This window comes from Lepisosteus oculatus, chromosome 6, assembly GCF_040954835.1.
Source record: "Lepisosteus oculatus isolate fLepOcu1 chromosome 6, fLepOcu1.hap2, whole genome shotgun sequence".
In the NCBI taxonomy this organism is placed as follows: Eukaryota; Metazoa; Chordata; class Actinopteri; order Semionotiformes; family Lepisosteidae; genus Lepisosteus; species Lepisosteus oculatus.
The window spans coordinates 46,856,499-46,869,739 of NC_090701.1; the positions used below are offsets into that span (position 1 = coordinate 46,856,499).

Sequence of the window (13,241 nt, forward strand, 5' to 3'; positions counted from 1 at the left end):
TTTTGGCTCATATTCATCTTTTGATCTGAAATACAGATCTCATCAGGACACAGCAGCAGTGATGCATTTCACTCCACTGTCCCAATACCTGTGCTTTTCCCTGTATTTAAAAGAGCAGGATTTAAGTGAAGGAATGTTATTGTATGTTAAAATGTGTCGTAGTAGTAGGGCCTCATTTCAAATTTTGTGTACAGTTTTAGTCACCGCACTATTGAAAAGATATTGCTGCTCTGAATTCAGCCCAGAAAAGAACCGCCTGTATAGTTTTGAATAGAGAAGCCAGTGGAGAGACCTGATATAAATATTTAAAATCTTCAAAGGGACAGTCAACCCAGTGGATTGGAGTGAACGGTTAATTATTAACAAGTGGACGCAAGTGAAAACTATGTGGATATGCCTTTAAGAGTGAGAACAGAAGGCACTCTTTTTACCCAGAGGACTGTGGGAGTCTGGAACATTTCTAAGCATTTAATTCTTCTAGGGAAACTTGGACCAAACATTTAGTGGTTCAGTTCAAATTGACAACAATACACATTCATTTCTTGTCTCCTTCAAAACTGGATCTCTGAGAAAACCAGATCTTCCTGTAGAACTGAACAACGTCTTTCTATTTTATGCACGCCCGAGGGGAAAGTTTGAGATTTCACAGATCCGACAACTTCAGTAAGTGTTTGAACCCCTAGAGGATCTGACCCTTCTGATTTCTGTTCGAGCGGTGATCTTAATCACTTCAGATCAGGGTTAGGCAACACTAGCGCTTGAATACCACATTTGTTTCTGATTTTCAGACGTTAATTACTTAATTGAACCAATCGAGTGAATAGGAAGCCAAATCACTTGCGTTTTCCTGGTCTTCTTGATCTTGATCTTTAGCCACTAAAACCAACAGGAACCTGACAATCAAGCACCAGGAATGTCAGTCTATTGCTTAGATAATTTGAGCCCTTTAACCAAACTGCGTGCTACGTTGATTTTTGTGGGCCTTTTTTTTCAATCATATATCGATCTAATTTGGATTCCCAAACTGTTTTAAGAGTCAGTTCTCTGGCAATGACTCGTGTACGTGCTAGCACTGTAGGGTCTTTCCGCCGTTTGACGTGCTGCAGACTTCGCAGACCCCAACAGGAAAGCCGAACTGGAGGAGAGTTCGGCCGCAGGCCTGCGGGTGCCTGACCTGTCACGGGAGTCGCTCTTCGCAGGACAGCCAGAACGGCCTACCCCGATGCCGCTCCAATCTCTTGCTTTCCCCTGAGGAGCGCTGGTCCCCGTCGGCTAGCGACAACATGGCACAGGTGCTGCCTAGCAACAGCCCGGCCAATCGGCTCCGTCTGAGCCCCAGGCGGGTGCCATCGGTGGTTGAGTCACTCGGGAGCACCCAGTGATTTAACCTGTTTCGCCTGTTTCTGCCCTCTAGCCTTGGTTTAAAAATATGCATCTGATGGTGGTTTGTTCCCTGGACATCTAGCAAATGCACAGTGCTTTTCAGATCAATTCAATTCAATTCATGACCGATGAATTATAGTGTTGCCGGAGTGTACAGTTAACACAGCATCTACAGACATTTACAGCACAAACACATCATAGGACATTTCTATACACATACACCACACAGAACATTTTTGAGAGACAGGCTCACTGTCCTTCAGGCTGTGACAGGAGATGATCATGTTCTGGGCTGCCAGCTCAGTTGAGTTCCCTACCCCCTCTCCTAGCTGGATTGGGAGCTATTCTAATTCTGGGGTTAGGATTGTTATTTTTGGGAAGAATGTTCATCTAATCCCAGAGCATTTCTCCCTGTGCAGCAGAAACTGCACCTCTGTCTCCGCTTCTCTCTGCTGGTAGTGGGAGGACAGGCTGTCTTCTCTGGGCAGCCAGATCTGTCTATGTCCAGATTGTGGTCACTGAGTCTGTATGTCCTCAGGGTGTGTTTCTCTTTGTTGCTTCTTAAAATGGTCAAATATTCAGATAGCATATGTTGTCTGTTTACGGTCCTGTGGCATTCCAGTTTATGTTGTGTTTGTGTGTCGATATTGTTGTTTGATCTGTCCTCTATTAAGTCGTTACTCCTTTGTTGCTTTCTGAATAACCCTTATTAGCTGACTGATGAACTATGTGGAGACAAAGGTGGGATTGACACTGCATTTAACACTCACTATGAGGAGAGTTTAAGGGAAGGACTTAGTAGCCGAGAAGAGAGAAGTCTGTTTGATTGAAGACTCAGTTGTAATAAAAACTAGAAGTCATAGTTGACCTCCATCACCAGTATTCAATACCATTAGCCTGCAGTATCTCAGTTCTGTGGGATAAAATCAGTCTAAATACGTTCCAGAACCTCACCTTGATTCAGCTGGACAGTATGTGCTTCAAGACATAAACTTTAATTTCACGCGATAGTTTCCGATTATAGTCTACCATGGTGAGAGTGTGTGTGAGAGTAAAGGGAGCTCATGTCTAACTGAATGTGGCTTTTGCTGAGCAGTGGAAGTACAATAAAGTCCCCAAAGAACGATCAGATCAAGGGCTGGTTTATCAAAAGGTTCATGTTCTTAATGAGCTCTCTCTGCCGTGTTCTTCATTATAGCCTCATGGTTGGCAATTATCAGTGTGAAAATACTGAGAGTTTTAAAAGTGCTCGGAGTTGGTGCACCATTGCAGACGCTGGAGCCTCTCTAGTGGCTGTTTCATGGAGTTCTACCACGTTTTGTGTTGTGTCCACACAGGCAAGGATTCCCTTTCACGAGCTGCCGTGCCTGACTCTGGAGACCACAGCGTGTCACGGGACAGTGTGAAACAGAGTAGACCGCCCAGCAGCGGGGTTAAAAATAAACGCGCTGGACAAGTCATTCCTGATTTAGCCTGCTCCTCGCGTCAACAACATGAAAAGGAGCTAAGATGTCTGTGGCACACTGCTTTATTCCATATCGATTGTAACGAGAAAGGACCAGGCTTTGGGGGGGAGCTTTTCTCCTGGAGATCAGTAAGTCTGCTGCCAAGAACCTCTCTAGTAGCATCAGGACATATCCCTCCCAGGAGCAGGCCACGCCAGAGATGATAGGATCGGCAAACAAGGCCTTCTTTTCCCAAAATGTAGCTCCAGAAGTGCAGCCCTGGGCAAAATAGACTTATCTGTCGTGCCTGCTGAGGTTACAGTTGTTGAAGCGGAAAGTTTCAAGTAAAAATGAAAACGCTTTGTTGTGCTTTAAGGCTTCAATTAGGTTCCCATATCCCACAAACATTTATTTCTTATTTTGCAGAATCTTTTAGAGCAAGTTCTTGTTTAAATTGGGTCCTCTTTTTATTCTGTTGCCCATTCCTTTTCCATTCGGAAATGTCTGTGTGGAGGTACTGGTGAGAAATTATATTTTTTTCTCTGCTGCTGGTTCTCTCACTTGTTGGATTCTGTTTTACTTTATCAACATAAGTAAATCGACCACTCTTGATGAAGGAGCACAAATACAAGATAGTATGGATTGGAGGATCCTCAATGGCAGCGTCTTTTGTTTGATTGTTTTTTGACTCATGGCAGTGGAGTAAGTCACAGTGTAGGTTTCCTTTTTGCACAGATGAGTTTCCTACTCTGACAATATCCTTTCATTTGTATTTGCAGTTTAGTTTCATCCACAGAGTTTCTTTCCGATGTTTCAGTTCAATTTAAGCTTTATTATCCCCTGGGGGAAGTTGTTGACACTGTCCAATACAATGAAAGAACAAGGACAGAGAAACACCACTGGCAAAGAATACAGGAAAACGGTTCTACGTGCTATGAGAGCGATTTTACACGCACGGAGTGAGATTTCAGAGGGGATGAAAGGTTCTCTGAGTTTAACATTATGCCCGGTGACGCACAGGCGTCTCCCAGATGGCAGTAGTGTATAGTCACAGGAGTTTGCTGCTTGTCTAGGAGGGGGTAGTATGTGACAGAACAGCTATGGGAACACCTGGAGGGACAGCGATGGAGGAGGCTTGGCGATTGATATCGCCGATACCCAACTCAGTTGTACTCCGCTGATCCTGTAATCAGTGATTGCCACTCTACAGTACGTGTATTATCTGTGTGTGCATTGTGTGTTTTCATTCCAGTAGAGACAAAAAATCCCGCCTGAAACCTCCCTAGAAGGCAGGCGAAACACAACCACCCTTCTTCTCATTCGATCTAGTTTGTTCTTTCAGGTTATTTTGTAGCTGTTTGATCTGTGCCTTCTTTTGCAAATTCATTGTATCGATTAACATGTGAGTTTTAAAAAAGAGCCTGCTGGAGTTTGGTAACCTTCAGGTGCCAAGCTTGTGATTTCTGTCTTGCTCGCCTGTGTCCTTCAGCACTGCTGAAGTCCATGTTTTTTCAAGCCAGAGACAAGTTCACCACTGAGGCTGACGCATCTTAACCCAGCAGGAGTATTGATTTTTTTAAATTGTTTTAGTCAAATTGGTTCTTTTGTCTGAGGCAGGGGTGGATACAGTTGTATGCTGCCTGGGGCACCTACCTCAGCAGAATTTACTTATCATCTCCCTGGTGGTAAGGGTACACCGGTTTCCTCCCCCAATCTCGAGTAGTCCGTTAATTGGCTACTCTAATATATCCATTCATTGAGTGGAGAGGAGGGCTGGGTGATGTACAGTAGCTCATTTTCCGCCTAACAGGAGTGGCTATGCTACAGGCTGAGCTCATACGCCTGGGACAAGGTTTTGATGAAGACAGCAATTGGATTTTTTTGCAATCCAGCTACTTTCTGTAATACAGAGGACTAATTTTTCATTATGCCTAGCAAATTAAGTGACGTATAATTATATCCGTGTCCTCCATTGTAGAGCACCAATCCTCAGTCAAGAGAATTATGTAAGTACAAAAAGGCCAAAGTGGTAGTAGGATATTTAAATAAGTCCCATTATTCTTTGTAAACGGTTATTTTTCTTTACTCAAGAGCCTGATTGTTAGCATTACTCTTGGAGGGGGGGGGGAATCAATATTTTAACTGCTGAAAAGCAATAGGAAACGACACAAAGGGTTGTCTTTTAGAATGTCGCTGTGTGTAGAGACCACTTTGCTTCAACAGATTTAATGGGACAGAAAAGTAGCTACTGAAAGCAACACAATCGACTGCAATGCTCGCATTGTGGTACCACCTCATACTGCAGTCATGGGAGTCACATCTGTTGGCCGCAAACACACCCTCAACAGATTGCTATTGTGTTCATTGTTGAATAGAACTACTGTTCCTAAGGGCACCACTTATACCCAGTTAGCATCCCCAGATTCGAGTCATTGTATCCTTTTATCCAGCTGAGGTTTGTCTTTTTCTTTTCTTAGATCAGCTAAGGACTGCTGACAACACATTCAGTATTGGCTGGACTGCATGAAAAAGGTAAGAGTGCGTTCTTGCGTTCTGCAGTGTTCAGCGAAAGAAATAACCCGCCCCACGCCAAGATGGATTGAGGGAGGTCTTGTTGGAACCCTGCCTCCGGGTTTCAGTTTGTTCGCCCTGCTGTTGCGTTGTGTCCTGGAACAGAGAGGGGTACCATCTTCCTTGCAGGTCCGTCTGTGTGCAGTGATGGGTTCGGGGAGAAACTGTTGTGAAGCCGCTTTGCAATTTCGTGATCCATAAAATGAATGGAAATATAAACTGCACTGGGTGTGTCCTGCCTTGTGCCCGTTGCTTGCCAGGATAGGCTCTGGCTCCCCAGCGATCCTGTGTTGGATAAAGCACTTAGAAAATGGAGAGAGAAACTGCACTGGACTCGCAAAGTGATATACTCTGTAAAACGCTGCCAAAATGTGTTTTGATTTCAGCTGTGAGCCGGTGCCAGCTCCCGTTTTCAGATCCAACAGAATTTGTGAAAAATATCAAAACGCAGGAGCGACAGCTCAAATGTTAGCACGGTCTCTCGGCGGCAATTTCTGCTGTGTGCTTTTGTGTCCGCTAGGACCGTTTTATTTTAATTGGAAGTGCAGATTTTGCAGTAGAGCTCATAACTTTGGTCCCTGTATCTTATCTGTATCAGCAGCCTTATCACCCTGCAACTCACAACTGGCAACCCACTGAAGCTCAGCAGGTGTGAGCCTGGTCAGTACCTGGATGAGAGACCTCCTGGGAAAAACTAAGGTTGCTGCTGGAAGAGGTGTTAGTGGGGCCAGCAGGGGGCGCTCACCCTGTGGTCCATGTGGGTCCTAATGCCCCAGTATAGTGATGGGGACACTATACTGTAAACAGGCGCCGTCCTTCGGATGAGACGTAAAACCGAGGTCCTGACTCTCTGTGGTCATTAAAAATCCCAGGGCGTTTCTCGAAAAGAGTAGGGGTGTAACCCTGGCGTCCTGGCCAAATTTCCCATTGGCCCTTACCAATCATGGTCTCCTAATAATCCCCATCTATGAATAGGCTTCATTACTCTGCTCTCCTCCCCCTGAGAGCTGGTGTGTGGTGAGGGTTCTGGCGCACTATGACTGCCGTCGCATCATCCAGGTGGATGCTGCACATTGGTGGTGGTGGAGGGGAGTCCCCATTACCTGTAAAGCGCTTTGAGTGGAGTGTCCAGAAAAGCGCTATATAAATGTAAGCAATTATTATTATTATCATTATTATTAACTATCGTAACTGGTAAAATAAACAAATAGCACCAAATTGTGTAACCTTCATCTAATAACTTCCTGGAATTCCAGGAAAACACGATATCAAGGTAGATGATGCACTATTCTCATTTTCTCGTGTTATATAGTATAAGGTTCAGTTATATGTTACGATATCACATGCTATGTCCTATGCTTTATAGTAATGCAGTAGCTAGTTACTAATTGTATATACATCAATACATCACCGGTAACCAGTTTGTGGCAATCCAGCATTTCTTCATATTGTTAAGCTAATTAAAATTCATTGGCATAAAGCTGGGTTAGCACTCTCTGATGTCATTGGAACTTCAGTAAGAGGTGTTTCGGTTTACTGCCAAAATGAGGAAATTACATCGCTGGTAAAGTAGCACAAAAGACCTTGCATTTACACCTGCCCTTTAATTTCTGAACGTCCAGATTATGAATTTTCACTCTGAAGCGTGCATTTTCATTCCGTTCTTAATTCGCAATGAGATTTGAGCTACAACTCAGGACCTCAGTGCAACTGCATTTTTAAACTTTCTTCACAATTTTTTTTGTGCCTTAACCACTGTCCCAGGGTAAATAGGGTAATTATAATGAAAAAAGCAATAATGTCCTTACTTTGAGAATTCAGGGCATTGTTAGGATGAAAACAAGTAATGCTGGCTGATTTTCTAAACCTGGGGAGCAGATTGGAAGGGTTAACATGCAAAGTAACGGGGGTTTTGTTTTCGGTTTCCGAATTTCCACCTTATGAACAGTTTTTGAGGCATAAATCATCAATCGCTTTATTCAGCACAGGGCTGCAGGAGAGATGGAGCCTACACCAAGGATATACCACTATACCAAGCAAAGGGCACAAGGCAGGGTACATCCTGGACAGAATGCCAGTCCATCAGAGGGCACACACTCACGCCAGGGCCAATTTTCCCAGAAGCCAATAAACCTGCCATTATGCCTTTGGACTGTGGGAGGAAACCCATACAAATGCAGGGAGAGCATACAAACTCCACACAGATAGCACCACGGGTATGAAATTGGACCCAGGCCCCTCTGTGCTGCTATACTAACAACAGCACCACTGTGATGCCCACAGGCTTAATCAGGGCCTACTTAATTAGTACATGTTAGTGAGCCATTGAACCAGGGCTTGCAGAATTGGTCTCAATCTGAATGCGGTGTACTACCCTGAAGCTCCATTTGGAGTAAATAAGCACTTGACAAGGGCTACTTTTCGAAACCTACAAATTCTGTAATTTATTTAGCACTGTTAAGACATTCTTTAATACAACCCAATCATGCTGTGCAAAAAGGGTAGAATGATGATTTTATACTGCAGCTATGAAAAACATGATCCGTCTTTCAACGCTGTCGCCGTTGTTAATTTGTTCTACCGGCTTTTAAAAAAAAAAACTAAAACTTTCCTTGAGTTGTAACATGAAGAAATTGTGAATTAAATATGAACTCCAACCTACGAAAGTGGCAGGCTGGTCTATTCCAACACTACTGCCTTCCAGTCAGTTTAATTCCCTAGAGCCTCGATGTAATTTTGGTAGCGCTTTAGCTGAAATTTGTCGGGAAGGTTACATTTTGAGTATTGCCGCAAGAAATGAGCCTTTTCAGAGTAACTGGTATGTTATCGGGAAAGCGTGAGTGAGGGATATGAAAGAACTTTTTTTGTTGGAAAGTCTGAGATGTTGGTGGCCGCGTCGGCGGGGGTTTTCCATACCGAAGTGACAAAACGCTGAGAAAACATTCCTGCTTTTTCTCTCCATTTTCCGTTTTTATGAAGTGGCTTCGTCCGTTATTGGCTCATGTTCCAAACGTCGTGTACTTCAACAGTCCTACTGAAGTATTCATTTGGTCTTGGCAGAGGAGACTCTGGTAGCGTTTTTTAAATTAAGTGTTATGGAAACGGGTTTGTATCGCAGATTCACAAGGTTTTATGGTGCTTTTTAATAACTGACATTTTGCTACAAAAGTGTACAAAAGGGTTATGTTTAAGAATATAGAAGTTAAATGGTATTCGTTTTAAAATATGCAGTTTGGAGTTTTGTCCCATGTTTCCGTGTTTAGTTTTCTCTTCTTGGTAGGGATTATTGATTACGTTCAATAACATAAATGTTATGTTTAAAAAGGGCTAGGTATGATCTGGGTGAGGTGAATATAGAACCAGGGCTCTCCCTGTGGTGGCTCATTGAAATCTGTGTGCATGGAATTTCCTGAACGCACGATGGCGCCAGTGAGCTTGTCGGAAAAGGCTTTCCTGTTATTAATATAAGCCTTTTCCCTCGTAAACGTCGGACCTAATATGTAGTTTCAGGAGAAATACAGGTGTGATGGATCGCAAGGATAAAGCCCTATATATTCCAGTTCCGTGGTGATGTCTATATAATAGTATTTTTAAAAGATTCACGAGTGCACCGTGGCAGTGGACAAAATCTCACCTTTAGAAAATCTTATAAAAATTGGCAGTGGTATAGCGTGGACATAATAAACTACTACTGAATACAGTGTGAAATTTGTGTGGCAAAACATGGTACTGTGGGAACCATATGAAAAGCTATGGTATAAACGAATAAAATATTGGAATACCGTGAAGGTACTGACTATACTAGAAAAGATAGTTAAATGTGTGTTTACTGTAAATCTAAAGGACTACACAAGCGGTACATCAAAACCATTGAATACACACGCGGGAGGTTAAATTAAAGTACCAATAAATTCCAGTTCCAGTAAATTCTAGCCTAAAGTCCCGTGTGAATTTCTTTTCATGATTTGACTGCATTTGACCTAAAGAAAAAAGATGGTTATATATAGCAAAAATGCATTGTAATCGTTGCTTCATATGCAGTGTCCTTGTTAACGCTTTGTTGGTAAAATTGCGAAATTGCATCACTAAAATATCTTAAGCATGCTGACTCAGTTGATACCCGAAGTGCCATTTGAACTGTAACTGTACTAAGCAGTGGCCGTGAGTTTTTGTCTGTATACACTAAGCTATGGTATAGGCTCGGTTGTGTATCAGATTTCTCTCTACTTTTTCGTCTTTGCCCGTTAGCCGTTGCAGCTCCTTGCTGTAACTGTATTTTATCTCAAAGCGCAAAAGATGAAAAGTGTATCATTTACATCCCAGCACTGAAAGGGGCGATGAAGTGCTGCTTGTCTACTGTTAATCAATATACCGGGCAAACCATACCATGTGGCCAATAATATAATTTTTTTTATATTGAATATTTATATTATTATTGTAAAATACTGTTTCGCGCATTTTTTTCTGAATCATATTAAGGAAAAAAATATTAATATAAGATCAACTTCCTGTTGTTGTTTTTTATTTCCCTATGTGCTATCAATTGTAAAGGCCATTTCAGAGACTGCATATAATTAAAGTTGTTTCAGCAGCAAAATGCTTCAGGTTTTTAAGATGAAAATACTGTAGCCTATTTTGTGTCTTGTTTGGTGTGCCACCATTTTAAGTAACGTCGTTCCTGGACGCTGTAGTGTTTATCAATATGTGTGACATATTGTCAGGTTGGGCATTTGAAACTACAAGAGTATACATTTCCGTTAGCTGTTTGTTAATCTATAGTCTTTGGGTTAAGCAGTTTTTAAGTGCCAAAAGACCAGTAATCCTTTGCGAACGAATCCATTATACAGTAACTACACCGTCAAGTGAAGGAAATAGGCCCAAGCTTTCTAACAAATTATTTTATGTTGTTATTATACCTGAAGTGTACTGTTCTGTTAAGAAGTAATGAACCGTATTTCGTAACGCAGTTTATCAGCATCAGTAGTGGCAGGTTGAAAATGGTCATAACCGAGGCAAGCCTTCGAAAAGGAAGTGACAAAGGCAAAGGATGTCTTTCAGAAGGAAGAGACAGATAACGGCGTGGAGGGGGGAGGTGGTGCTGAGGAGGAGGAGGGGGTGTGTACGCTGCCGCACAAGCAGATACTATTAGACCTGCCTCCCCACGCCATTATGCGAGATACATAACGGTGGACAGACGTGTGGGGGGGGCTGCGTCGCTGCTGTTCTCCTCGGGTTGCGTTCAGCGGCCCCGGGGAGGTCGCCGGTTACCATGGCGAAGACCACTTCCACCCCACCCCCTTCGCCTGTGGCTCCCGGCGTCACGTGACCAGGATGCTGCTGCCGCTGCCGCCGCCGCTGCTGCTCCTGCTCCTCCGGGGCTGCGCCTGACGTCACGGGAGAAGGAGAGCCAGCCCTTGTGTGTGTGTGTGTGAGCGTGCGCGCGCGCGCGCGTGCGGGAGCGAGCGAGAGAGAGACACTGTGGAGAGAGAAAGCAGGCAGCGAGCAGAGGCGACTCGCACACCAGCCTCCTTTCCGCACGCAAGAGGGAACAGAGATTCTGTTCAGTTCGGGGTAGCCCCAATGCCCGGTCCCACCCAAGCACTGTCCCCCAATGGAGAGAATAACAACGACATCATCCAGGACAACGGCACCAACATCATCCCCTTCAGGAAGCACACGGTGCGAGGGGAGCGCGCCTACAGGTAAGCGGGCGCTCTTCTGAGCCCGGGGCGGTCAGCTGGGAGCGGGGCTGCAGTCGAGTCGGGAAATGCGGAGGATTACATAACATGCCTAATGCTCATTTATTCGTTTTTTTTTTATTTTGAAATGGTTGCAGCGGGACTGCGCGGATCTCTTTATTATTATTTTTTTCCCGCAAAGCCTCTGATGGCGTCAGTGCTTGTATTTTCATCCGGCGATCGCGTTTTCTTGGACGCAAGCTAGTTGGGTTTTTTTTTTTGTCTGTCATGTTCGCCGTGGACGTCGCTGCTGCTCCTTCGGTGCGTGTTTACTTGGTCGACGAAAGCGGACCGTGAAGAGGGGAATGGCTCAGCTCGGCTCGGGGGGGTGGTTTAAAGGTGTGCGTTAACACTTGCAAATGTTCCCGTTTCCTAGGAATGCAGGCGGGGGGCGAGTAGGTAACGGTGAAGTGGAGAGGAAATGGTATCCTCTTGTAGTCTGTAGCATGAAATCGCAACATTGATGCTGTTAAGTGCGCAGGCTGGCCCGCAATTGCTTGACAGCAGAGATCACGGGGGGAGAGAGATCGCCTCCCTTTTCTGCTGGAGACGGGTGTTTCTCCAGCGCCGAGCTGCCTTTTTCCTCCCATCAGCTGATGTTTACGTCGGAAAAAAAAAAGTCCATTTTGGTTCTTTTCTTTTCGCGGCGTGGCAGCGCACAAAATGCATGGTATTTGACGACTCGTTTCGGTGCGCCGTGCGCGGCGGTGGGTTAAGGATTTGTAAGCCTCTTGCGAGGTGTTATTTATCCGCACACGCAGGAAATGATACCTGTGATCATGTTCCACTCAAAAGAAGAGAAAAAGACGCACCTTTAGATGCAGTTTATTAGGGAACTAACCTTCCGTGCTAAATAGAGGAGCCGTTATCAAGTACTGTCTGATAAGGGTATTAAAATAGTTGGCATCACTCCAAGCAGATAACTGTTAAGCTAAATGCGGCGTTCTTTCTGACCTTAAAGGTATTTAGCACAATATGGAGTAACAGACTTTTTACTGTATCCTTTGGGGTCTGATGCGTTTCAACACGTGACGCTAAAATGCATAACTGCTTTAAATGGCCATAAACCTAAAACTGACGGTTCTGAGTTTGAATGTTATCAGCATCCATGACTGGAAAATGTGGAAAAGTTTTGATAGCTGAGAAACAACTGGTTCCCTCACGTAGCCACTGAATATGCAAGCGTATGAAGCTACCACTGTATTGATAAGAAGTGTATAAAGCTGTACACTGCTGTAACCTTTAAATTTCGGAACAATAAACGACCCTCATGATTCAGGTGAAATACTCCCCTCTGAGAAGCAGTGTTTCGGTGTCAAATCAATATTTCTGTGGAGTCAGTTGATCATCACGTTGTCGACTCAGCGTTTTATTGTCCGCTTCCCGACCTTCCTTGTCCCCTTCTGCCGAGTTCATGTTTTGAATTTACCCCCAAGTCCTTTTACCGCCCATTTCATCTCCTTTTTAAAAGAGAATTTCAGAGGATAGTAAAATAACGGCAAAATAAATCTCTTGATTGAAATTTTGCTTCGGTACGGTTGTGTAGTTTATTGTTGTGTACGCTGGCAGTTTTTTTGGCATTTGTTATTGCTCACAACCGATTTTAAGTGGTCTAGACGACAATGCGAGATCTCCTTCGGAAAGCTAATGAACGCCAATTAGCAACACTCACAAGTCTTGTTTTTCCATGACTCGTCAGTATTTGAACCGTGTTCCCTGACTGGGCTGGTTCGTGTGCTGATGGGTTTTTTTTTCCCCACACGCCGTTGTTCATAGCCGAGAGCAGATCTTTATATACATTATATATACGTGTTTTTGTTGTTGTATGCTTATCCGTTACAGTCTAACGTTGACAATATACATTCATCCAGTTCAGAAGGGATGTGCTGTATATCTCTGAAAGCCACAAGACACCTAGGTATTGCTACTCAGCAATCCTCTTATTGTGAAATATGAGTTAGGATTTCCCACTCAGTGGGATTACAAAAACAGGGCTGACCCCAAGCCACCTGGGGTCTTTTACTAATAAGTCTTACACACTCATATGCTTCTGTCTGAACCTCTTTGCTAACTGCTCTGAATGTGTTGTTGTTGTTGTGGGTCT

At 43.9% G+C, this 13,241-nt stretch overlaps 1 protein-coding gene across 4 annotated transcripts in view; it reads left to right on the forward strand.

The window, feature by feature from the left end:
• The window catches only part of mapre2 (microtubule-associated protein, RP/EB family, member 2), a 49,504-nt gene that overhangs the window by 3,539 nt on the left and 32,724 nt on the right, over positions 1 to 13,241 (forward strand). Inside the window, exons 1-2 of one of the 4 annotated variants that reach the window (XM_015353601.2) lie at positions 2,875 to 2,977; positions 5,306 to 5,360. Coding sequence is in view for 2 of the 4 variants with exons in the window: in XM_015353598.2 (XP_015209084.1) it covers positions 10,980 to 11,101 (122 nt within the window). In the remaining 2 variants the exon portion in view is untranslated. Of the gene's footprint in view, positions 1 to 2,874; positions 2,978 to 5,305; positions 5,361 to 10,821; positions 11,102 to 13,241 lie in introns of those variants that run through there. The other 3 variants (XM_015353600.2, XM_015353598.2, XM_006634035.3) reach the window with 3 other exon arrangements.